General features: G+C 43.4%; 1 protein-coding gene across 2 annotated transcripts; it reads left to right on the forward strand.

Moving 5' to 3' along the window:
• Window positions 1-5,910: 5,910 nt before the first annotated feature.
• Window positions 5,911-22,539, forward strand: LRP11 (LDL receptor related protein 11). Of its 2 annotated transcripts, none has more exons than XM_033055766.1 (7): window positions 5,911-6,433; window positions 8,874-9,037; window positions 11,534-11,753; window positions 13,737-13,862; window positions 15,066-15,275; window positions 20,571-20,672; window positions 20,953-22,539. In XM_033055766.1, exons 1-7 carry the CDS (start codon window positions 5,911-5,913, stop codon window positions 21,105-21,107), a joined length of 1,500 nt encoding a protein of 499 aa, XP_032911657.1. In that variant the 3' UTR covers window positions 21,108-22,539. The 2 variants fall into 2 exon arrangements, with proteins under 2 accessions (XP_032911657.1, XP_032911658.1); XM_033055767.2 differs by having other exon boundaries at window positions 11,534-11,675.
• Window positions 22,540-25,403: the final 2,864 nt, after the last annotated feature.

The raw sequence follows: 25,403 nt of genomic DNA on the forward strand, positions 1-25,403 counted from the left end.
GTTCTGCTACAGTACAAATACAGACAGAAACAGTGTCTTCAAAGGTTATAATATTCTGGCTGTAAAAAAATGCATAGTATTGATTCATCTTCCTTTTCTGAACTGTTCCACTCTCAATGATGCTGTTTACAAGGCAAATTAATTGTTCTTGTCCTAGCTTAACCTGGACTCTGGCTGTTAAATTAGGTTTTTGCTATTTGTAAATCATTGGTAACCTATTTCTACAGAACTGGTTGAAATTCTGGGTAAAAATCTGCAGCTCTAACCCTAATTAACTCTTTCCCAGATAAGTACTTTATTATTTCTTTTAAAATAACTGTCCTTCATCTCTCAGACTGTGGTTTTACAGGTTTAATGCCCCAAGAAGCAGCTGCCATTGCTGTTGCACTGACCAGAAGGATGCTGAAGGAATATTTGGTGGATTCCGGTTGAAAAGAAAGAAGTTTTTTCAAGATCCAGCGAAGATGTGTGGTAAGAGTGGTATTATTCTGTCAGGAATACTAGGATTTATTTGTTTTGTTTTACTCTACCTCTCTTTTATCCTTCTGATTTTGATTTTGGTAAAACAGTCAGTTCACCCTAGCAATGACTTAGGAGAAGGCAGCGAGGAGCGTGATGATTATGTGACCTCTTCTCAGAGGGAATTTCACCTTACACTAGTTAATAAACACTGCTAACTTCACTTCACAAAAATGGCTCCCCTCTTCTCAACCCTACCCATCCTCGTTCTTTACAAGGAGGTTTTTTGTTATTTTTTTGGAATATCTATCTCAGTAGCAGAACCTGAGTTCTTTTGCTGTCAGAGTCTGTGCTGATACCACGTGGTGCCTGGCTAATGCTGTGCAGTCAATTATGCAGTATCTGGGCAGAGAAGCGATCGCAGCACGTATGAACGTAACGTTAAAGCAATCACCTGATGTCTCAGCCCGATCCTTACTTCTGCTACTAGTGGGGAAGGGGCTCTAAAACACAATCTCCTGCCTTTTTTTTTCCATTCTCTGTCTCCTTCCCTGTTTTGTAGTAAAATACTTGCTTTGTGTTAGGCACGAATGCAGTCAGGCATATAGAAAGAAGGGGGGTTGTTAATAATATTCCACTTTATCAATCAGGAGAGCTCTCATTTTTAGTACGCTGATATTTAACACAGCAGTAGAAAGACAAGCACAATTATACATACTCATACACATTCCAAAGACAGGGCTTGGCTATTTTTCTCTCCTTTAAGAGGGCAAGGAAAAAGGTTTACCATACATGGACTAAAATGGTCTCAAGCTGGAACCAGTTGTACCTTTTAAATTTGCATCACCATGGGATGTTTATAAAATCAATATGATATGAAGCACTTTCACAATCGCACTTTCATGATCACATTTACGTTTTTCATCCAGGAATTTGAAAAATTATTCCTACTGTTGTTTTCATAACACTGGTACCATAGCACTACACAATTTTGCTTGAGAGGGATGTGAAATATTAGCAAAACACAAAACACAAAACCTGAGTTAAATACCTGCGATAATTCCTTTGCCTCCATTCCTAACACTTACCACACTACATCCTGTTATTTATGCAGAACTCCTCTTATTCTCACGGTCAGAAACCTGAATTGTCAAGCTGCAAAGAAAAGGTTATCACTTCAATTCATTCGTGGGCAAATTGCTCCAACTCAGCTGTCAATCAACAGTCCACTCCAGCATCTGAGCTGATTTGTATCTATCATGGGTGTTTACTCGACAGATTCTCACATGCAAACTGGAGCAGAGAAAATGTGTCCAATGATAACACCATGCCGACAACACGTTTTCTGCAGATAACATTTGCATTATGTGTTTACTGTTTGCAGAGCATCTGGAAGACATCAAATTAAAAGATATGTTTCTTTTTCTGAGCACATATTCCAACCAAAAAAAAAAAAAGACTCCGTAGGAAAGCATTTCAGATGAGGAAGCCTAGATATAACTTCGATAACTTTGCCTTTTCTTCCTGCTCCCTTTCTACATATTCCATTTCATCCTACTCCATTTTCTTTCTGCCCCCCACTTTTTAAATTCCTGTTATTCTGTTACTTTGGAAAAATCAACTAAAGGAAAAGAAAAGCAGATGCACTCAGACTTTATTCCCATAGCTTCAGCTATTTTAAGAATTTTGAATATGAATAGAGATTGAAATTAATCAACAGATGGTTGAAAACATGAATATTAATGAAATCCTGGATTACTGTGCCAGGTATTGTTTAGATGTAAAGAATATATATGTAGTCTAATTTCCACTTTTGGAAAAGAAATCTAGCGGCCTCTTTAGCTGTCTGATGAAGTGGACATTTTGGACAATAAACTGTGGTACATGCATGTATCCTTTGAAAAGGAGAAAAAAAAAGTAAAACCTGATTAATATCTTTATAAACTTTTAAGGCCCTCTGCATGAAAATCAGCCATCCCAAAACTTCAATTTTATGAGAGACTGGAATAAAATATTTTTATTGTTACTATAAGTTAATTATTCTTTTTGATCTGCAGCTCCAAAACCCAGGAAAAAGCTGAGGCACTCACAACAAGGATGCACTAAAGAAATGTGAAATTAAGTATAAGTAGTTATGAATCTATGATTTCCCTTAGGCAGACATTGATGTTTAGCAGCAATCTGTTTTATATAAGTAATAAGCTGCTGCCACCTTCTGAAAGAAGCCCAGCATGACTACAAATGCCATCTTTCTCACAAGGCCAGGGTAACAACAAACACATTGTGAGCCAAGAAAATTAGACAATAAAACAAGTTCTTCTCCAGCATCAATTTAAAAAAATCTGCTGTACTTAGAAAATATTGCTCAAGAAGCTAATCTGAGGGTGCTGTCATCACTTCCACACAAAAATGTGAGCATGTCATCCTTATCCTAGCTTAGGAAGATGTTCTGACATCCTCCTAACTTTCAAACTGGTAAATGTGACACTGAAGGAAGATAACAAGATTGTGACCTCCCTTTAGCCAAATCCTTCTTTATCCTTTAAATGCTCATCTGCTTGAAGAAGAGTCTATTCCCCTTGGACATATCTTCCAACTACAGCTTCCCCACTATAAAGTGTTAGAAAGTGATAATTTCTCTTTGTGTTTTCTGCAAGAACCTGCCACTTCAGTGTCACTGCTACTGACAACCGGGGATTAATTTTCTAGTAGAACTGGATGCAACAGGGATGGTGGGATGAGGGACTCTTCATGCCCTGTTAATGGGCCCCCACTAACCAACACTAGCTGTGTGCAGATCCAGAACAGGAATCAAAACTCTTCTCAAACAGAGTTCCAAATCTTTGATGATTCTGAGAAGGGATGACCTGATGCATTTTTTTCCCCCTGTCAACTTCAATGTACACCATGCTGGCATGAGCTTTATTTTGGTTTATATTCTGTAAGTAAAAGTAGAGTCAGATGGTACAACAGCAGAGCAGCAGCAAACCAGTGTCACCTCTAGCAAATCAGTGCTTCACAGTCAGTATCTCTGTTATGAATAGACTAATCACCTCTCCAAAATATTCCTAAAAATATAATTGTGGCATTTTAGCCTGATTTTCAAAGTACAGTAATTTCACGACTATAAGGCGCACCCTATTGACTAAAATTTTCCCTCGAACCCGGAAGTGCGCCTTATAGTCCGGTGCGCCTTATCTGATGTACAAAGCGGCGAAATTTGCCAAACTGGAAGTGTGAGCTGAGAGCCGTGGGGGGAGCCAGAAGTGCCACAGCAGCCGGCTGGGAGCGGGCCCGGAGGCCCGCGGCACTGCCCCTGCCGGGTGGAGGCGGGCCAGGGGGCCCGAGGCACCACCCCTCTCCGGTCCAGGCAGTCCTGGGGCCCCATGGCTGCCGCGTGAATGTGGGCTAGGGGGGCCACGGCACCCCCCTTCCCGGGTCCAGGAAGTCCCAGGAGCCCAGATGAAGGTGGGCTAGGGGGCCGACGGCACCCCCACTCCTGGGTCCAGGCAGTCCCGGGGGCCCATGGCTGCCGGGTCCAGGGTGGCTCGGTGGCTCGCGGCACCGCCCCTACTGGGTACAGGCGGGCCCGGGGGCCAATGGCTGCCGGGTTGAGGCGGGGCCTCGGCCAGCAACCACACGGGGTGAGCTGGGGGCGGGGCCTCGCTGCAAAAAAAAAGTGCGCCTTATAGACTGGTGCGCCTTATCTGATCTACAAAGTTGCGAATTTTACCGACTCCGGGGGGGTGTGCCTTATAGTCCGGTGCGCCTTATGGTCGTGAAATTACTGTAAATGAGGATTATATCATCCTACTGTCTAGCTTCTCCATCTTCCTATAATCTTGGAATGTATTGATCAGTTTAAACTAAAACTGATGGGAAATTGAAAGTGTCAAAAGTATAATTTATAGAAATTTAGAAAACCCAGAGAGCACATAGCCAGAGAAAATCAATCTTCAAGAGTTGTACTGCTGACAAGCCAACATGCTTCAATGAATCACTGAACTACAGTTCTGTGATTTGGGAGAGTAGGAGGAGAAATCATAATCCAAACTACTAGCTTCATGTGAATTTCCTGGGCAACACCCAAGGCTCCATGATGGCAGAACATTAAAGTGGATTTGTTTTGGAGACAATTCTGAGTTATGCTGGGAACATGGCCTAAAAACAGCCAAAAATATGAAGGGGTATAAAGATGTCTTAAAACAGTTCCTAATATGTCTTTTTTGTTGCTACTTATTCTAAGCATCCCGACATAATGATATTTTTGATGCAGCTATTAAGCTTTTTCCAGTAATTTAAGAAATTAATGAGTCTGCTTAAAGATGCTTGGAAGAATGAACCAAATGAAAATGAAAACACAGAACTATCATTTGACCTGTTACGACATCCCTTACACAGCTCAAAACCCATCACCACCACCTCTCCACATTTAGAGGCAAGTTTATATTTTTCATATGCTTATAGACAGGTCTGGATATGCCATTCTAGCACTGAGGCTCCACATATCTGACAAAAAAATAACACAGCAGCTGTTTTGAAGGACTACTGATTTTCAGGGATAATACTGTTATTAATTTGTGTTACAGAATCAGCAATAATTTCAGAAGTTGTGATAGACATAAAACTGATTAATTTAATTGCAACTTAATTGCAACGTCTGAAAATCATTTGGCAAAGACTTAAAAAACTTCCAAGGGGAATTCTTCGTCATTGTTTGGGGTGGGGTTAAGATCCTATCTGGGATTTTTTTTGCACGTCAAGAGGTCACAGCTTTGCGCATTATGCTTTTTACTACTGTCTTTCTTTTTTTGTAATTTACGAGCAGAAATGTCATGCCTGGAGTGGAGTCTTCCACAATTTCTTTTTGTCTCTTCATTTGTTTCCTCAGGTTCACAGAACCACCAGCAGTTTTGGTGAACCCCCACCCAACTCCGATTATTTGCCAGTGTTACCTCCGCGTGTGGAATCACAGAGCTGTTGAATCGCCAAGTATTAAGGGCTTCCACAGAATGGAAGGGACCTTAAAGGTCATCTAATCCCAATCCCCCACCTTGGGTAGGGACACTTTCAACTAGACTAGATTGTGCAAGGCCTTATCCAATCTGGCCTTGAACACTTTCAGGGATGGGGCATCCACAGCTTCCCTGGGCAACCTGTTTTTCAGTGTCTCATCACCCTCACAGTAAAGAGTTTCTGTCTAATATACATCTTGAAATTCTCCTTTTTCAGTTTGAGCCCCTTACTCCCTCTCCGATCCGTGCAGCTCCCGATGGACGGTCCCTCAGGGGGCGGTCCCGGGGCGGGGCCCGCCGGAGCTGTTCGGGGCGGCGGGTGCTGAGCGCGGCCGCTCCGCCTGGTGCAGCCGGGCGGGGCCGGCGCCTCCCCGCGCCGCGCTCGATGCGGGTGCCCCGGGGGGAGCCGCTCCCGCCGCCGCCGCCGCCCGGGGCCATGGCGGCGCTGGTGCTGCTGCTGCTGGCGGCGCTGGGCGGGCGGGCCCTGCTGCCGGGCGGGCGCTGCGCGGCGCCGCTGGCCGACCTGCGCTCGCAGATCTCGGGCGTGGAGACGCTGCTGGAGGAGTTCCGCCGGCAGCTGCAGCAGGAGGAGCCGGGACCGCCGGCGACAGCGGGCGGCGGAGGGGACGGCGGGGAGCGGTGCGGCGGAAGCGGCGGCTTCTCCGCCAGGCCCGACTCCATCATCCGCACCAAGGACTCCATCGCGGCCGGCGCCACCTTCCTGCGGGCGCCCGGCGCCGTGTCGGGCTGGCGGCAGTGCCTGGACGCCTGCTGCGCCGAGCCGCGCTGCACGCTCGCCGTGGTGCAGGGGCCCGCCCGCCCGCGGGGCACGGCGGCCGAGCCGGGCTGCTACCTCTTCAACTGCACGCACCGCGGCCGCCCCGTCTGCCGCTTCGCCCCGCACCGCGGCTACAGCTCCTACAGCCGCCGGACCGCCGGCATCGCCCCGCCGCCCACGGGTAAGCGGCTTGCGGGGCGGCAAAGGCGGCGGGGAGATGGCGGCGCTCGGGCCCCGCGGGGGCGGCAGGGCCGCGGAGCCGCCCCCGGCGGGGAGCGGGGAGAGGGCGCGTCCGTGCGGCTGCCCCAGCGCCGGGAACCCTCCCGAGTCCCCTCCCGGGTCCCCTCCCGGATCGTGGGGCGTCGCCGCTGGGAGGACGGGGCGAGGAGAGCCGGACTGCCCCGTGCCATTCGGCGGGGATCCCTGGGCCCGGAGAGGCGGTCCGGCCGTGCCCGAGGGAACCTTACCAACGTGTATAAATACCTGGAAGGGAGGGGGGTTCCAAGAGGATGCTTCCAGGCTCTTCTTGGCGGTGCCCAGCAATAGGGCAAGAGGCAATGGACAGAAACTGATGCAACTGGAAGTTCCAGCTAGACAAGAGGAAGGAGAGTCTGTGGTGTCTCCCTCACTGGAGATACTCAAGAACTATCTGGATACGATCCTGTGCCACGTACTGTGGGATGACCCTGCTTGAGCAGGGAGGCCGGACCAGATGACCCACTGTGGTCCTTTCCAGCCTGACCCATTCTGTGAGGGCCTTGGGGCTGTTTGGGCTTGGGGAAGCCATCCCTCAACACCTCTGCCTCTGCAGAGCCCTTGGTGGGGCATTGTGCCAGCCAGCCGGTGGCTGGGAGCCAGACAGTGGGATGTGCATGTTCACTGACCCTACACTCCCTCGGGAACCAGAGAAGTCCCAGCTCCCCGGGAACTGTGCATATTGGGCACCACTAAAGTGCTGGTCCCGGCTATGCCATAACCTGGTGCATAGCCTAAGAGCAAGCACATGTCTTCTTGGGGGTGCTGTCCAAATGTCATTGCCTAAGACAGCTTCTTACTCACCTAAATAAGATTTTTCGTGCTTAAGAACTCGAGAGCTAGGCTGTAGAAGACAAAGATGCCTCTCCAGTAGTCCAGATGCAGCATGGACATTCCCCACAAGTACCTCTAGAAAATAGGCCACATCAAAAGCAGCAGTTTGTTTAACTCTGAAGCATATTTAAGAACAATACAAGCCAGAGCAAGCAGCTGTAGATGAAAACAAATCTGGATTTCTAAATTTGGAGTCTGTTTCCTAGCACCTGATTTGAAGAATTTATTTGCCTTCCTCCACCTCCTGTTGTTAAACAGTCTCCTCTTAACTAATTTTGACTTAATTTCATTATATCTGTGGACAACACTTTCCCAAATGTCATCTGCATCTTACTCAGCGATAGATCTCATCTGAAGTAAATTAGTCACTGCATGCAACAGGAAGAAGACCTGGTGTTGGTGTGGATGAAAACAGTACCCAGATGTGCCTGCTGCTAGTGCTGTCTTGGGAGGGGAGACCTCAGGCTTGAGGTCCATTCAGCCCTGCATGTTTCATGAGAATGTCAATGAGAATCCCCTGGAAATATGAGACAGCAGGGGCTCTATTTGTAGAGGCGTTATGATGCCTAAATATTTTTTGCAATGTGCAAGGGCAGGTAAATTAAGGAACTGTAAGGAAGTACTTTATGGCAACAGAGATGAGGCAAGCTTAAGGTACCAGAAAAACCCAAGATGTGATTTTGATATTTTCAACAGGAGAATTTGTTTATTATTTATGTAGCAGCTTTGGGATGATTGTATTTCATAAGCCTGTATGCACATGCATGATAGAAGGCTTAAGATGAGATTTTACATCAAAGTCACACAGAATTAGGCTTCATTTTCAGCTACCTTCATTCTATTAAAACCTGGAACTAATTTAGAGTGAAGTTATGGCACAACATAAATAATATATTGTACAAATGATGCTATATCTGTTAGAAGTCTTGAATTTCTTAAACTCCTTGAGTTCTTGAATTCTGGGGTTCCTAAATGCTTTGCCTTTTTGGCAGCTTTTCTGACTATCAGCACTGGCCTTGCAAGGCAATTTCAGTTTCTAGTCTGCAAATTGCTCTGTGTCCTGTTGGTTTTATTTAAAAGTCTGCCTTGTGGGTGATGGTGGTATTGGAAACAGAGGATTATGATTTCTTAATGCAATTACACTGGAGTTGAAGCAAAGCCACAAAGGAGAATGAACTTTTATTCAAACATCTGTCAGATGTGACATAGACCAGGAAAGATAAAATTAAGATTGAATTATTTTGCTCTGATGCTTTGTTATAATAATAATCCGTTTGTTGTATTGCTGAAACATCCAGCAACAAAGGTTTTCTATGCCATGTGCTTCTCATGTTTATTCTTGAAGACAGCATAGGACAATTAACTAAAATTGAAGCAGATACTAGTTTGCTTAACAAAACACGCACTGTTCCTCTTTCAGGAAGTTTCACAGAGGTGGAACAATACCTTGACCAAGAAAAAAAAGTGTTTTGTATAAATAATCACTCGGCCTCCCCTCACAAATAACTGATCTTTTCTTTTTTTTATTGAAGAAGAAGAATATGATGAGCCTCCACAGTGTAAGGCAGGCCAAGACATCGTGCTGCAGTCACCTGTGGACTGGGTGCTCTTGGATGGCCGAGAAAGTTCCGATGACCATGGAATTGTGCACTATGAGTGGGCGCTGCTGCAGGGTGACTCATCGGTTGAAATGCAGGTACATGTGCAGTCCCCCCTGTGGCCAGTTACTTCCACATTGTTGTGTTCAAGTTTTAAATGTACAGCTAAAAATATTAAATATATTCAAATCTATCTACCCAGCACCAAAATTAGGATGCCTCTACAGCTGAACTATTTATTTCACAGAAATGTAGAGCAGCCCATGTTGGAAAGAACCTCAAAAGATCATCTGGTCCAACTGTTTATGGCACAAGGAGCCTCAATGAGATTATCTTATCTGTCCAATCCCATCTTGAAGACCTCCATTGAAGGAGGCTACACTGTGTCCCTGAGTAGTTCCAGTGATTATTTCTAGTGGCTTTACACAGTTAATCTCTGTCCTGGATGGTATGGGACAGCCAGAAGCAAACGAGTAGATGATAATACTCCCACTGTATTTGAGCTCTTCTTTTTTAGTACTCACTGCACTTGGTTTTCAACTTCTGTCACCCCAGCTGGAGATCCCTCAGTAATTCAGTTACTAGAAATAATTAGGGATTTTCACCAACAGTCTTCTGTCAGTGCTTATGAAGAAGGTACAAAGAAACATGATGAAGACCTTTTGAGATATTTTATGCATACATTTTCTGCTGCACTTTGGTTTCAAATTAAAATTACTCATGAAGAGAGGGATTCTTCATTTTAGTCTTTTCTGTGAATGCTCTAGGATCAGCAGAAAAAGAAAGAAAAAATGTCTCAAGTCCACAGACTTTACTCATAGTCTGTTCACAGCCAACAACATCCAGGGCACACTGGGAGCTCCACCTTGAGCAGGAAGGATATATAGAGGTGAGAGAGCATGAACCAAAATGAAACTTTAAGAATAGCTGCTAGATATCATCTACATAAAAGGAACACTTTATAATCAAAGACTTCTTAATCTGACCCCTTGCAGCCTTATTTTCTTTAAAGAGCAATTAAATACTTTTTAAATTAATCTGTGATTTAGCAACATAGAGTAAGACAGAAATTAGAATTTTAACAAAAACATTTAAAGTTGACATTTTTAATATTACTCAAAGTCATTTTATAAAATAGAGATAAGTCTTATATCCATTCAAACTTGTAAAATTCACATTAACCTTGGTGGCTTCTTTGTATTTGTTAATAGAAAATTAATTTGACACACATTTATGCTTAAATAAATACTTTTGCATTGTGTTCAAATGAGCAGGGATTTCTGTTACAGACATGTACCCTGGTGATTAGCCTTGATAATTTAAATTCTGGAGTTGAATTAATAACTGTGATTTTTTTTCATGCATTATTCAGTTGATGTCTTTACTGCTTTGGTTACTGCCCTGAAGTTACTGGATTCGTGTCATTTATTCTTTGAGAATAATGTATGAATCCATAGCTACAAGGGAGAAGGGGAGTGTGTTTAAATAAGATAAAAGGCAGCTGTTGCATTGCTCTTATGCAGCAAAGAATAAATAGAAGGCAGGGGAGGGGGAAGGACTGCTATAAAAGATCTTATCATATTGTAGAAGGAAACCATTTTTTTTCTATTGTGACTGATTGTTGCTTTTTCAGATAACTTGTTTCTCTGATTGCTGCTCCCACTCCGTACGGCTCCTGGACACCTAGGGACAGTAAAGGGTCGGGGTTTTTTTAAAATGCTGATTATCTCTTTTGAGCCAAAGTTTCTGTGTAAGCAGATTCAGGAGAGCATGAAGATAAAAGGAAATAACAGAGGTCACAGGGAGGAGTGGTGGCATATTCAGAAGTCAGTGGCATTTCTCTCTCTCTGCACTGGGAAGAGACTTGGGCTCCGTGGCTCATGCATTTTAAATACCACATTTGCTCTCCTAGGAATCATAGTGAACAACAGCAGGTGTTTTTTAAAGCATCATAATTTCTTTAACACAGTAAAGAATTAAGTTTTAAGGGGTCATACGCTCCATCAGGAGGTACTCAACAGTCTGATCAGATAACTGAGTGCATTCATGTAAATAGAAAAGGAAAAGAATTTCAGTTAGGAAATCTTCTGAGTAAGAGAAAAAGTATGTTTATCAACTGTTCAATAATGGAAGGTCTAGGACTCTTATGACCATATTACTCATAAAATCTTGTTCGCTTTCAGGCATTAAAATATATTTCTATGGATATATGTTATATTGCTTACAGACTAACCTGATAAAGAGCAAAAGGCCAATATTTTACTGCCTATTCTCTGAAATGACATTTCTAATTACTCAAAAATTGAGTTAAGTGTATGTGACCATTTGTTCTCTATTTGTGTGCTGAGATCCACAGTTCTAATTGAGTAGATTATGAAAACACTACCAAATGTTTTGGGTTTTTTTACGAATGGATGGAAAAAAAAAAAAAAAAAAAAAGAGAGATCAAATGTTCCATACTGAAATACATGCTTGAATAGGGCTGACTCAACTGCAGGAAGTATTTAATCTGCATTATGAGCTCCTTATCCCTGTGAGGCCATGGATGGATGCATTGTACCAGTACAGCTTTTTTACTGTGTGCCTTTCCTCAGGTACCACAGCCAGGAACGCTGAAACTGTCCCACATTCAGGAAGGCGGGTACATTTTCCAGCTAACAGTGACAGACACTGCAGGTCAGCGGAGCTCTGACAATGTCTCTGTGACCATTCTGCCCATGGTTCATTCTGCAGCAGGTGAGAAAATGACTGGAGCTGTTGCTTCTGTGACACCCAGGGTATGGTATTCAGAGCAGAGCAAAGGTCTTGATAAAGGTAAAAATGTTATTCTCAATTTCCAGTGTTTTATTTTGCCCTTGTTCATTACATAATGGCATCTCTCAGCTTTGAATTGTTCTTTCAAAGTGAGGAAAGAAGCAAGCATCACTTTCCTGTTAGAGCAGTATTACTTTCAAGCACTGAATATTTTGTCCTTCTATTGCTAATAAGCATGCAGCGTTAGAAGAGTGAAACATTGACACAGGTTATCAGATGCATTGTAACAGTCAGATGGTGTGGGCAACATGACAGGGCTTGTGCTATAGGGAAGACCCAGTTAAAATTACTTAATAGTCTGTTTGAGGCAGACTAATGATAATATTGACCTGCATCTGTAGTCTGAAAGTTGGCATGTTTTTTTTTGTTTTAATGCATTTAAGTTTTTCTGTCTGCTGGTTGTTATTGAAGCCTTATGCTACTGGGAAAGCTGAAACTGGAACCAACCCATTATTTTTCAACTCTGAGCTTCAGAAACATGTAAAAAGCATAAAAGGTAGAAAGTAAGTTGGATTTCAGTGTCCGTTAGTCCTGCTCTTAAATGTCATAACTTCTAATTACATTGTAATTACCAAGTTGCTAGTGAAGATCTGCTGCTCTGGCACAAAGTAAAAGTTAAATAGCATTATCACTGTGTTTAGCAGAACCAGTGAAAATCTTGCTCTGCGCCAGCACAATATCTCTATGTGGGAGGGTAGTCCCTGTGGCAATAAGCTGTTATTACAAAAAAATCTGCTTTATAATGTCTGTGTTCCAGTAACAGATGATAGAGTTATGTTCATTAATGTTTAATTCAGCTAAAGCAGCCAGAGAGATCTTCTGGTTTGTTTATTGCTGCTGTGGATATTTGGGGTATGTTTTGTATGGAGCGTATAGGGGATTTGCTGTCTTTTTTATTTTTCTAATTCCCCAGCTACATTAGCAATTCAAGTGCTACTGCTATAGGTAAACCAGTTCCTGATGCCCTAATAATACACATGAGATCAGTGCTGTTACTAGTGCTGAAGTTCAGGAGATGCTTTTTCAGATTTTAGGGGTTTTAAACAGTTGTCTGCATTCCTGGCATCCTTCCCTTAGCGTGGTGCAGCATTTGGTACACAGCAGGATAACAACCAGAGGCTGTGACTCCCTTATGCAAGTTAATTTGCTCTTATGACACTAATCAAGCACTGAACTTGATAGTGCTTTACAAAGTCATGAACTGCATTGCTGTTGGAAAGACACAGATGTAAATGCAGATGTAAACGCTTGATCATTACAGAATCAGAATGGGTTTCAGAAAAGCTTTAAGTATGCAAAATGGAATATCCAGGGATACTCTCAGTTTCCAGGGGAATCTAAATGTTAAAGCAGGCAGCAGTCAGTTCTGTCTGGTGAAAGTAATTTGTGAGAACATGGCCTAGTCCTGTTCTGGTCTGTGCTGTATTGAAGTCACTGGATTGCTAATGTCAATAAATGATGAGCATTCTTTAGGTATTTTAATTAGGTTGCAGAAAATATGCAATGAAAGATCGGGTATAGCCCAAATGTGTGCATGTAAAACAACACACTGGTGTTGAATGGATATGTAGTAGGAATTATGTGTTGGATGGATGCAGTTATAGCCACAGAGATTTCATTTATTTATTTGCAGGACTGTTCTGCATCTTTTAAGCCTAGAAAGATCTCCTTTCAGCTTAGGCCAGCAGAATTCAAAGCACTGTAAGGGTGCTACACAAGGTGTAAGGTGCAACTGCCTTGAGTTTTCCTGTAATAAAGAGATTGCCAGGCTAGTGATGAATGTGCCAGGAACAGCTATTGCCTATATTTGCTTCTGTGTCAATATGATGTCACACAGCTGAGTCTGGACTTTCTGCCTTGTTCATGGTGCTTCTTAACATAGCATGGTTTTGCTTTTTCCTCTGTGCTGCAGATTTTAGTCACTTACTCAGTATTTACTACTTGGATTTCTCTTTTGGTAATTTGGGAATTGTTTCTCAACAGCCTGTGTTGGCGTTTGCTCTCGCTACCAGTTTATCTGTGATGATGGCTGCTGCATTGACATCACATTTGCGTGTGATGGTGTGAGACAGTGTCCTGATGGATCAGACGAGACTTTCTGCCAGAATCGTAAGTGTGCCAGCCCACAGTGGCAGAGTAGACTGTGAAAGCCACCTCAGCCTCAATGACCAAAAGGGGATGATGCCGCTTCTCTGGCCTCTCTCTCTGTGAGCAATTTGCTCCCAGCCTTTCATTGGAATTAGCACATGGGAAGAAGTTTTCTTCAAAGCACATTGAAACTGTCAAGGGTCTCTAAGTGACAGGTTTTGCGTTCAGAAATTAAAAGATTAGTTTTGCATTTGCAGGATGATTCTGGAAACAAGGGCTGTGGTCTCAGAGGTACCCTTCACAGTGCTGTTAGACACTTTGCAAGAATCTGAAACACTGTGGGCACACAAGGGAACCACTTGATTCACCATCATGCTGTTTTTTTGTTAGTCATCCCTCAGCATGCACCCATGCTCAGCTAAATGAACCAAAACCATCAGAGGGTGAATGGGCACAATGGCCAACCACTCTTTCATTATATTTTAGTTGCTGGATTTCACTGTAGGGGTCATGAGTGCTCTCTTGGGAGCAATTGTTAGTTGTCTGTGACTCACATTTCATCATATGTGTGAACCTGAGGAAGTTGTTTACTCTGCCTCAAGGCCCATCTTGGATAGTCTTCCTTAAGAATACAGTAATTTCACGACCATAAGGCACACCGGACTATAAGGCACACCCCCCCGGAGTCGGTAAAATTCGCAACTTTGTAGATCAGATAAGGCGCACTGGACTATAAGGCGCACTTTTTTTTTGCAGCGAGGCTCCGCCCCCAGCTCACCCTGCGCGGTTGCTGGCCGAGGCCCCGCCTCAACCCGGCAGCCATGGGCCCCCGGGCCCGCCTCCACCCGGCAGGGGCAGGGCTGCAAGCCACCGGGCTCCCCTGGACCCGGCAGCCATGGGCCCCCGGGACTGCCTGGACCCGGGAAGGGGCGGTGCTGCAGGCCCCCTGGCCTGCATTCACCCGGCAGGGGCGGTGCCGTGGGCCCCTGGGCCCGCCCCCAGCCGGCTGCCATGGCACTTCCGGCTCCCCCCACAGCTCACAGCTCACACTTCTGGTTTGGCAAATTCCGCAACTTTGTACATCAGATAAGGTGCACTGGACTATAAGGCGCACTTCTGGGTTCGAGGGAAAATTTTAGTCATAAGGGTGCGCCTTATAGTCGTGAAATTACTGTACTTCCATTCCCTTCAATGCTGTACAAAAAATTTTGTTTCTGTTAACAGTCAGCTCAGGTCGGAAGACGGTGACACATGCAGCTCTTGGCACTACCCAGCAAAGGACTGCAGGACTGACTGAAAACACAGAGGAAAACTCTGCAGAGAATACCCTGAAAGCCACTGCCAGAAATCAACCACTTCTTTCAGTGGATGCAGATATGTCTAACCAATCGCTTTCTCAGGGACCAAAGAAACAAATCAGTGGATTTGTGCCAGGTAAGAATTTAATAAATTTTGATAAATCCTTTTCCTTAAAGAAAGAAGTGTCTTGCACCTTAAATTTAATTTAATCGTCTTTTCGTGCCTGGCTAAGAGGAAAAAAATTACAAATGTAAATAAATACAAAAGAAACCTGTAATAATGAAGTTCTAAGTAGGTTTTGATTTATTTTTGTCAAGACTGTTTTTTACTAGGTGCAAAAAGCAAGTTACAATGTAGGAATACTAGAGAAATAATACAGTCTAAGGAACAAAATGTGCAGCGAACTAAATTAGGTTCAGCAGTGTAGGCTGAAGTATTAAGGCTCTTCAAATCTGTAGGGGAGTACTTCAGGAGAACATAATAAAGTACTGTTCAACTTGGGTGAGAGTAATTGCTTTTCTCCTGGTGCTAAGTATTACTTCTCTTGTTTTCTTCTTGAACTAATATGTTTACTATTATGTGCATTTTTTTTTCTGAACTCTGTATCCATGGCAGGAGAAGTCTTTCATCATTGTAGAAAAGTCTCAGGCTTTGGTAACAAGCTACCTTAGGTGTCCATGTACAGGTCCCCAGTATTGTTCTGCACAATGGCTGCACGCCTGTAGTGAATCACACATTGTGTGATGGGACAGGCAGAGCCCCAACTCTGGTCTTGGTAAAGCTCCAGAAACTGCAGTGAAATTGATGTGTCTTTTAAGGTTCATGCTGATGAATTAAAATGATCTGAAATGGCATTTATATGAAAGCAAAACTGTCCACAGAGCCTAAAATCAGTACAACCCTCCCCACCCGACTTTTATTTATTCGTGGCTTGGACTTATTCATGTGCCCCAAGACAGAGCTATTTATAACCAGCTTTATTTTCCAGTTACAGCAGAGCGGTGCTCAGTGCCCTCTGCTGTCGTCTCTGGAAAAGGGCATTGCCCTGATTGGCACCTGGTCATTCCTTCAAGGTGCCTGTACTTCATCTGTGGAGTGCAGAAGGAAGGAAAACTCTGCAAAGGGAACACTCTGTGAACACTCTGTAAAGGGAGTGAAAACCATGTTCTCAAGAACTTGATGGCCTCAGTAATTGTGTGGGGACTGACAGCAAAATCCTGTCCCAAATGGTTTTTCTGCCAGTATAGATGACCTCTAGATGACTCCTCTCTGCTGACTAGAATTCTGAAGTCTGCTTCAAACCCTTCTCACTCAGTTTTGAGTGACACCTGATATAGGGCCACCCAAACTAAACATCAAAATTTCAAAGGGCTTTGCAGGCTCCAGTGGGAAGTCAGCTCCTAAGTAGGTCTCAAAAATCATTTGGCTTGTGAATCCAGGCATAAAACCAGAACTGAGGTCACCACCTTCAGCAGCTGATAATCAAGGGTTATAACTGGAAGTACAATTAAGAAGCATTTTTGCGTAATCATTTTCTGTGTTTACCCATTGCACAGTAACTTACTTGTACCAGTTTTTCTCTAAAGGTAGCTTTTTGCACAGCAGTACATAAGCATTCTTAGAAAATTAAAGAAGAGTGATGGGCCTTCAGTGATTAGTGTACTACTAGTACCTGTTGTAATCTAATTTTCAACAGGCAAGATTTCAAGCTGTTTTCATTCTTGTGAGTTTAATATTCTTCTTTTGACAGGGCTCAATCAACCTTTAATTTTAGATGCTTAATAATTTCTCTGTGGAATATAAGAATCCAGTCTGTACTGACCCAGGAGCCCAATACTTCTAACCAAAAAAAGCAGCAAACAGCTCAGCAAGGTTTAACATCCAGTTAGGTTTAATCCCAGTTAGGGTGCATGGGGTGGGATGTGAAGAGCTGCTAGGTACATGCTAGGTACGTGGGTCCAAAGGGAGCTGCCAAAACCTGCTCTGCCAAAACCTGCTCTGAGCTACTGTCTTCTCCTGCAAGACACTGAGACTTCTTAGAGTCCCATGCTGTGTTAAGGTGCAGAGAGGCTCAAGTCCTGCCCCAATGGGAAGCACCACAGTCTTTATGGAGTTGGAGAGACAGGCATCTAACTTATTCCTTAAAATCCACCCAGATGCATTAATTAGACTTCCCTCCACCACTGCCATCTCAGGGAGGTTACAGACCAAATCTAACAATTATGTGATACAAAAATGAGAGGCACAGAAATGCTGGAGAAGCTCCATGAAGCTCATCTGGAAATGTGTCCAGGAGGGCAATAATGCTAGATGCATTTTTGAGGAGCGGTAAGCAATGCTGAGCAGAAATCATACCAGAAGCCTCAAAAGATCAGCAATTCTACTGGCAGAAATATTGTTCTGGGAGGGATTGTCTCGTGCTGCTGGTGCCAAGGCAGAACCTCTGCCTTTGAATCACTGTAAAGGTCTTTGCTGAACCAAGGCAATCATGTTCTTGTTGGCCTGGAGCTGACATTGCAAATATTCAGGCTTCTTATATATTATTTTACACAAATTTTTTAAAATAAGCTTTAGTGGTTTTTATGTAACTATGGTGAAAAGCTGCCTACTTAAGATACATATGAGGGGATATGGCTTTACAGTGGCAGCACAGGTTCTGGCTTTTCACGTTCAAGTGCTCCATTCAGGGCCACATTTTTCTTAATTCTCAGCTGACAGTTTCAGATCATCATTGAAATACAACCCAGGAAGGAAAACATGATGTTCTTAAATCCAGTGACTGCAAGGCAGAGTAAGTGGAGGTTTTACCTACTGGAGACAGCATGTGGCACATTCCAGCTGGCTGCTAGACTTGATGCTTGATACAGGAACTTTCAGTTGCTTTTTAAAGAAGAGAAGTTTTTTCCCAAGACATTGCAGGACTGGGGAGTTCCTTCGTTTTCTTTTTTACTTTTTTAAAATTTTTAATTAGTGATGGCTAAAGTACCAGTACCCCTTCTCCTACTTACCTTTCCATAAACAGCTTTCATCTCTGAGAATTCAATAAAGATGTCTAATACAGGAACTTCCTTGTCAAGTACGACCTTATTTATCTTTTCTCCTTTTCTCCAAAGGAGCTGGGCTAAGTTGTAATGTTTTGGACTATGAGATAGTTCCTGGCAACAAATATATGAGCTTTCTACCTATGAGGGTGATAGTAGATGAACTTCTTTCCAGAATACATTTTCTCTTAATAGTTTCTCTGTTCCAAATTTCCATTAACCTTCCTTACAGTGGCCCTTCATGTTTAGCACTGACTTGATACAAACTTTTTAAGGATTTACACTGAAGTATGAAAATACACAAATCCAAGTTAAGGACTGTTTAAAACTTCTGCCTGACCTAACAGGAGATCTATTCACAGTAAAGAGAAAAAAAAACCACAATCAACCAAAACAAAACCCAAAAATCATTGATTGTTTAAAATGGGTAAATCTTGTTCTGCACTCCCACCTTTTCAATGGGATTCCTCTACAGCAGGACAAGTTCAAGGGGAACAAGGAGTCTGACTCCTGCCCCCTCAGACACTCAGGGCACTAACTCTTCTGCAACAAACTCATGGTCTACTTTTGCCCAAGCTGAAAGGCCAAACATTTTCTTTCAAAGTCAGAAGTGGGTGAAGAGGCATTTGATGTCAATGAAGAGTCCTTTCTCTCTCTGCAGACATGTCTGCATGGTAGTAAAGTTACCCAGACTGCATCTCCTGGAAAGGCCAGCCCAGCATTTCTGTATGGCTGCCTCCAAATAGCCCGTGTCCTTCTCTAGGGAAGTTTTAAAGCCCAGCTGTATATTCTGGCACTCCTGAACTTGCAGATGAATATAGAAAACACTCAGTAGCAGTACAGCACTCTGGAGTGAGCAGTGGGCTGGTTTCTAAACAGCAGTGGCCAGTAGCAAACAGGGTCATGCAGATGGTTGAATTCACAAGCAGCCTGAAGATTTGTACTCTCCAGCACAGCCAACCCAAGTGTATAAATCACCGTAACAGCTTTGCATTCCCCTGGCACAGGGTCTGTGCCTCTCTCAAGCTGCCCATGCAGTGCTCTTTGGGGCTGGGATTACAGCATTTGACTGAGTGCCCAAGCCTTAGTCATGTTTTTACTGCTGAGGCACCCACAGCAGTGGCACAACCTAGATCTGTAATTTAGGGTAATTGGAAAGGGCTGTGAATGGCAATTTCCTCAGAACAGACCAGAAAATCAAGAGAAAGTGAAAAACAAATTAAACCCATGTAAAATGCTTTATGCCAGGCTCCTGAACTTCTTTGGGGAAAGTGCTCTTTGTGTTCTAGAGATAACAGATAAGATATTGAGCAGCATTGACTCTGATAGTCTCTCCAGTCATGTAAGAACAGCCACAAGTCCTAGCAAAACCCTACAGGCTTTATTGAAAGGATTCTATTCTTCTACCCTTCCAAAAGTTTCCCACTACTCTCCATATTTGCCACATTTCTTTACAAGCAGTTGACTTAAATATTCCCTTTATTTAAATGGCAGGGAAACAAATTTCTAAAACAGGCATTTAGATGCAGGCTGGAGCAGCTCTAAAAAAGAGCTGATGTCTTTTGGGTATTTCCAAAATAAAGACAAATATTTATTTAGTTTAATTCAGGAAGAACAACAGCAAAAAACAGCTGCTGGATTTGCATTTACTCTTAGGATTTTTTCAAGCCCACTTTACATGCCAGGACAACATTAGGAACCCAACAAGGAGAGGGCCATGGCTTGTTTCTACAGCATTCCCTGTGGGTGAAATTAGTGTTTATGCACCCCCAGCCAAAATGACAGGGCAATAAAGCTGCATCCTGGGAGCCTGCATTCTGCCTTGGGATGGAGACATTAGCATGGACTTTCATGACAGTACCAATGAAACAACTTAAGCTTTAATTAGCAGTTGTGTGCATTTGCTGCTGCCACTGCCAGGGACACCTTCTGCAGCTCTTCAGAGCTGGTAGTGGTGGGTGGGATTTACACACAGTGCACGTTCCAAGCTAATTGACTTAAACACTTCCTCAGCACCCACCACTATATGTCATTCCAGTTACAACATTTCACATTCATATTCTACAGATCTTGTAGCATAGTGTGTTTCTGTTAGCTCTGTCACAGTTCTGAAGCCTGCCAGCAAATGTATCACAGCACAAAGTTCCCTTGCTTTTGGTTGAGATACATTGTGGTTTGGAATGTAAAACTGAATTTAAATTATAGCTTTAGTTTCACATTATTTCAAAAATTCAGTGTAGACAGTCGAAGTCAGAAGTTCTTACACTGTTCTTTTGTTTGTTTTTTTCCCCCCTAAGTGCTTCACATTATTTAATACTAGTGTCCTGTGGGTAAGACTTCCCAAGTCACTGAACTGCAGTATTCATTTATCTTGCTTGATTTTGTGCAGATAACAGTTCCTCAGGGAAAAGAACAGATGAAAAAATTGGGGATGGCATAATGATGCCAAAGAGAGATCAGCTTGGAGGTGGTCGCCCAGTCCCAGAAACAGGTAAGACCAACCATGTGAATTAATTTTGAATTACATCAGTTTTTCAGTCAGATGTTATAGATACAGATACAAAGCAGCCAAGAATTGAGTAACATTACTTACATATTCTGAACTGTCCCTAACATGATTGCACAGTTTAGTTTTTTAGTAGTTGTTCTAATTACTAACATCTAAGTGATAGACTAGCTGTATTTAAAAAAAATAAATAAATAAATCAAGTTTTCTCAACCAGCATCTCACTGTGTTAAATAAAATGTAATTTCTCTTAACCTCATTGTAGGTGCTGTGTTACCCTTAGCCTTAGGCTTGGCAATCACTGCTTTGCTGCTGCTTATGGTTGCTTGCAGACTGCGCTTAGTGAAACAGAAGCTCAAAAAAGCTCGACCCATTACATCTGAAGAGTCCGATTACCTCATCAATGGGATGTATCTCTGAAAACTGGATTTGGGTCAGTTGTTTTCTCCCCTTTCTGCTCTGTCCATGAATCTCTGCCTCTATAAAAGGACCAAAAATCCCTAGTTTATTTTCATGTGTAGAAGAAGCCTATGAGATGAAGAACATACTCTTCCCCTTTGTTGATAATATAGAAAGTGGGTAGATGTCCTTGCTTAGAAAATAAGAAACATTCAGGTTCCAGAGAGTAGCTCCAGTTGATTGTTGTGCAGAAGACACTACAAGGTGGGGAGACCCCAAACTGGATGTGGGGTGGCCTGCCCTCTCCACAGCATCTGGGGTCTCAGCCAGGGCTGAGTGCACGCAGGGCCCGGGGACTGGAGCAGCCAGGGCTCCACAGCCCAGCTGTGTTGGCCAAGTATGGGGGGAAGCCTGTGCCACCTTGCTCTTCTCAGTGCTGCCACTACTGTGGCAGCCAACACATTTCTTCACCGTCCAGCAGAGACCAGCTGTGTTCTTTGCACCTGATGCACTGGGAATATTTTAATTAAAGAATGTGTCTTGCTTTGTTAATTAAAAGCAATTGCTATCCCAGCACCTCCTTTTGCAAAGAAAATTGGGATTTAAGGCAGAAAGCCTCTTATTTTCACTCAGTTTAAACTTCTGTGCTGCTACCAGACAGCCATGCTTATTAAATGCTGAAATGAAAAAATGCAGCTTCTCAGAAGATGAGCTTGAACTTCCCAGTGCTCAGCAGCAGTTGTGTACTGCTGCCTAAAGAAGCTGTGGATGCCCCGTTGCTGGCAATGTTCAAGCCTAGGCTGGATGGAGCCCTGAGCAGCCAGGTCTAGTGGAAGGTGTCCCTGCCCATGGCAGGGGGGCTGAAGCTAAATGATCTTTAAGGTCCTTTCCAACCCAAACATGTCTATGATTCCGTGTACAATCTCAGAGCCATGTCTCTCCCTGGAGCTCAGGGCTTGTTCAGCCTTTTCCACATCCAGCCCACCACCCTCCTGCAGCATGAGAATGCAGCACACAGCAGTTTTTATCCAAGATGCTGGAGTGTAGGATTGCTGCTGGTTATCCCATAGTTCCCTGCAAAGCTTGAAAGCTTCGGTGATCTGCCCTCACCCCAGAAAAATTCTCATAGAATTAGAGCAAGTAATTGATATGTGTGAGTGAACTGCAGATGTGTTGCCAGTAAAATGTGTACAGTACATGTTATACATACATATATATATATACACAAACACTGTGCTGTCTGTCTTGTTTGGCTGTCCAAGGATGTCACATTCCTCATGGGTCTCAATAAAACCAGAGTCAAATGAGGCATGCATTGTTTTGTATGTCGTCTTTTGTACTTCAGTAACTTTGGGTCAGCAAGAATATTGCTATGGTATACAAATAGTTCTTCAAGTAATTTGTTCTTGATTTCTTTATGTAAAATAGCTCTAATAAACTGATTCTATTCTTATATTTATTGCACTGTCTTTCGCTTCCATTGCCAGCTAAATTTTGTGCTACAAGACTGCACCGTGAGAGCAGACAGAAGTACATTTCTCCTTTCTGTGCAACAGCCTTGTAAGAAGCTGGAATGTGTATGGTGGGGGGAGTTGTTGAGATACTTGTTTCAGGAGACAGAGAAGGCATCTACCTGTGTGACCTGTCTCTCGAGCAGTGCCTGAGCTGAGCAGGACAGCAGTAGTAGAGCTGGCTGTGCCAATCACTCGGGGAATCTGGTTGCCAGTGCTCCTTGCTCCTGCCTCATGAGGCAAAGTTGGCTTGTTTGTACTTTGGTGTTGCAGTGGGCCCAGGAGACCATCTGCTGATGTTGCCCATTTCCAGTTTGGGAGTGTGGCCTCTATTCCATCCCAGCCCTGAGCAGACAAGGCAAATAGTGCAAGACCCAAAAGACCACATTTAAATACTGCCTTCTAGGGAAGACTCACTGCTCATTTGGTTAGGGCCTTATTTTCCATCATTGAAATTTCCATTGAGTTTTAATTAAATACTTAAATGCCCTTCACCACTTTACCAAAGCAGCAAAAAAGTGCCGTTTTCTCTCTTTGCCCACTGTGCTTCTATCACCAAAACCAATTACCCTGGCACACAGCCAGCACCAGAACAAAAGGTTTGGTTTTGTTCTGCCAGGCAGGACAGTAGCAAGATCTGGCACAAAGCACAAGCCAGCCCGTAGAGACGTGATGCAAGAGGCTGCTCAGCTTTCCAGTCACTTTACTCAACAGCAGGCCTTGTTTCTGTGCTGCTGCTAGTGGAATAAACCTTCATGGATTTGGCATATGACAGCTGAGAATTAATGCCTCCAAGCAGAGAGCAGCAGACAGCAAGCATGGTACAAGAGTCTGGCTTGTGCTGCATTAGAGCTGCCACAGTCTTCTGGGCAGACTCTTCTTTCTGGGAGGGGAGATGGTGACAGTTGCTGCCCTGCAGGCCACCAGCTTGGGGCCTGTTACATGCCAGGTAACAGCAAACTCCAGCTGGAGTGAAATAAAATAGTTTTCACCTTACCAGAGAGCCTGGGAGCACTGTCAGCTGGATGGGGAGCAAGACAAAGTTAGCAAAGGAACAGATTGGCTTGGCAGCTCCTGCAATTAACACACACACACTGGTCTCAATACCATGTGTTCGCATTTAATAGCTTTCATGCTATTCGATTTTAAGTAAGTTATACTGAACTACTGAGCACACCTGGGAGTAGCAGAAAATACTATCAAGCCCAGGATGCTTTTCCCCTTTTCCCCAGGCAGCTCCCAGCCACTGCCTCCTGCTGACATCACTTCTGTATCCCCTTTCCAGCCACTCCCAAGGTTGGGGGCTCTCCCTCTGATGTCAAAAGAGTGCTCAGAGCAGGCAGTGCTTCTAGCCCATCTTCATGGATGCATTGCTAAAACTGCATTCATGGCCTCTCACACAGACCCCAAAGCTGGGGAGTTTTACAGAGTCACAGATCACAGAATATTCTGAGTTGAAAGGGACCTACAAGTGTGAGACACTCTGTGTGAAAGCTGTCACAATTTGAAGTCTGTCAGATCTCTTTATCCTGTCCTAAACACTGATGTCTGTCTATCCACAAATCTGTGAATATGCTCAGTCCACCTATTCTTACCAGCATCTTAGGTAAGCAGAGAATATTGACTACCCTGACTGTATAGCCCTGTGGATGTTGCCCATCTGTGTATTAGGAAAGTTATTTTGTCACTATATTTTTGTTGATCAAAATTCTTACTTCACTTAGACTGTTTTTTAAAAACTGTTTTGCCCTTCAGTCAGCTTAAGGGTACAAATTACTTAGAGTAGTAAACAATACAATACTTGCCTAGGTTTGATCCATATTTAGAATTAAGGGGGTTTTTTTTCCATACTATGGGCTGCTTGCTGTCCACTTTCGCAGGGGATCCTAGCCTGAACATCTTGCTGTAATCATTCCATAGTACTGTAGGATAATAGCAGGGGCAGTTCCAAGAGCACATTTGCAAAACAAAAAGGCTCAAATAGGTCAGTGTGATGCTCCATTTGCTTTTCAAATCCTAGATAAAGCCTAGGAGTTTCAATCCCAAACTGCACAGCCAGTCAGAGGCATGAACCAATAGCAACACAAACACGCCACCCCAAAACAAAGGGAGAGCCTTTCTAGTAAGCCCTAACAGAATCCACAGTCATGCATCACTGAGGTCTGCCTGGCTGTTTTCATGTGCATCAGGAACTGGGACTTTTCAGTTTCTAATGGCAAAAGCTAAAAGAGTAAGAGCACAGGGAAAAACAGCTAGAGAATATTCAGAGAGCACTGATGGGCATAAAGACCAGGCAGGCAATAAATACGGAGTAATTAATATGAAAAAGAGTCCATGACACAATTAGTCTGAGCTGAGTGACCTGGAGACATGCTGTAAACAAGGAATATTTAAAGGGGAAAAAATGTGTAAAAGTAACTCTTCTCTAGATTTTTCAAGTAATAGTTACTTCAAACAACTGAAAAAGTGAGCTGCACTCTGCTGGAGCCCTGAAACACAAAGAGAAATCTAGGGAAACTGGATCAGCACACTTCAGAAACAAGTTTTTTAACACACCTGCTAAAATTTTAATTTTTGTAGTTATAAGGCTCCTGGCTGACAGTTACAAACCACTCATAAATCAGTGAAAAGTGCATTTTGAGCAAGCTGGCAGAAACCAGACAAGATAGAAAGGTTTGGTGAACAACTGAGAGTTGCCACTTCCTTAACCAACAGAAATGTATAATCCTGTTCTTAAGAGGGCAAAGCAAGACATTTTAACATATTTCTTAAAACTACCAGATCCTAATGCATTAAAGAGATACAT

This window comes from Catharus ustulatus, chromosome 3 (assembly GCF_009819885.2).
Source record: "Catharus ustulatus isolate bCatUst1 chromosome 3, bCatUst1.pri.v2, whole genome shotgun sequence".
NCBI lineage: Eukaryota > Metazoa > Chordata > Aves > Passeriformes > Turdidae > Catharus > Catharus ustulatus.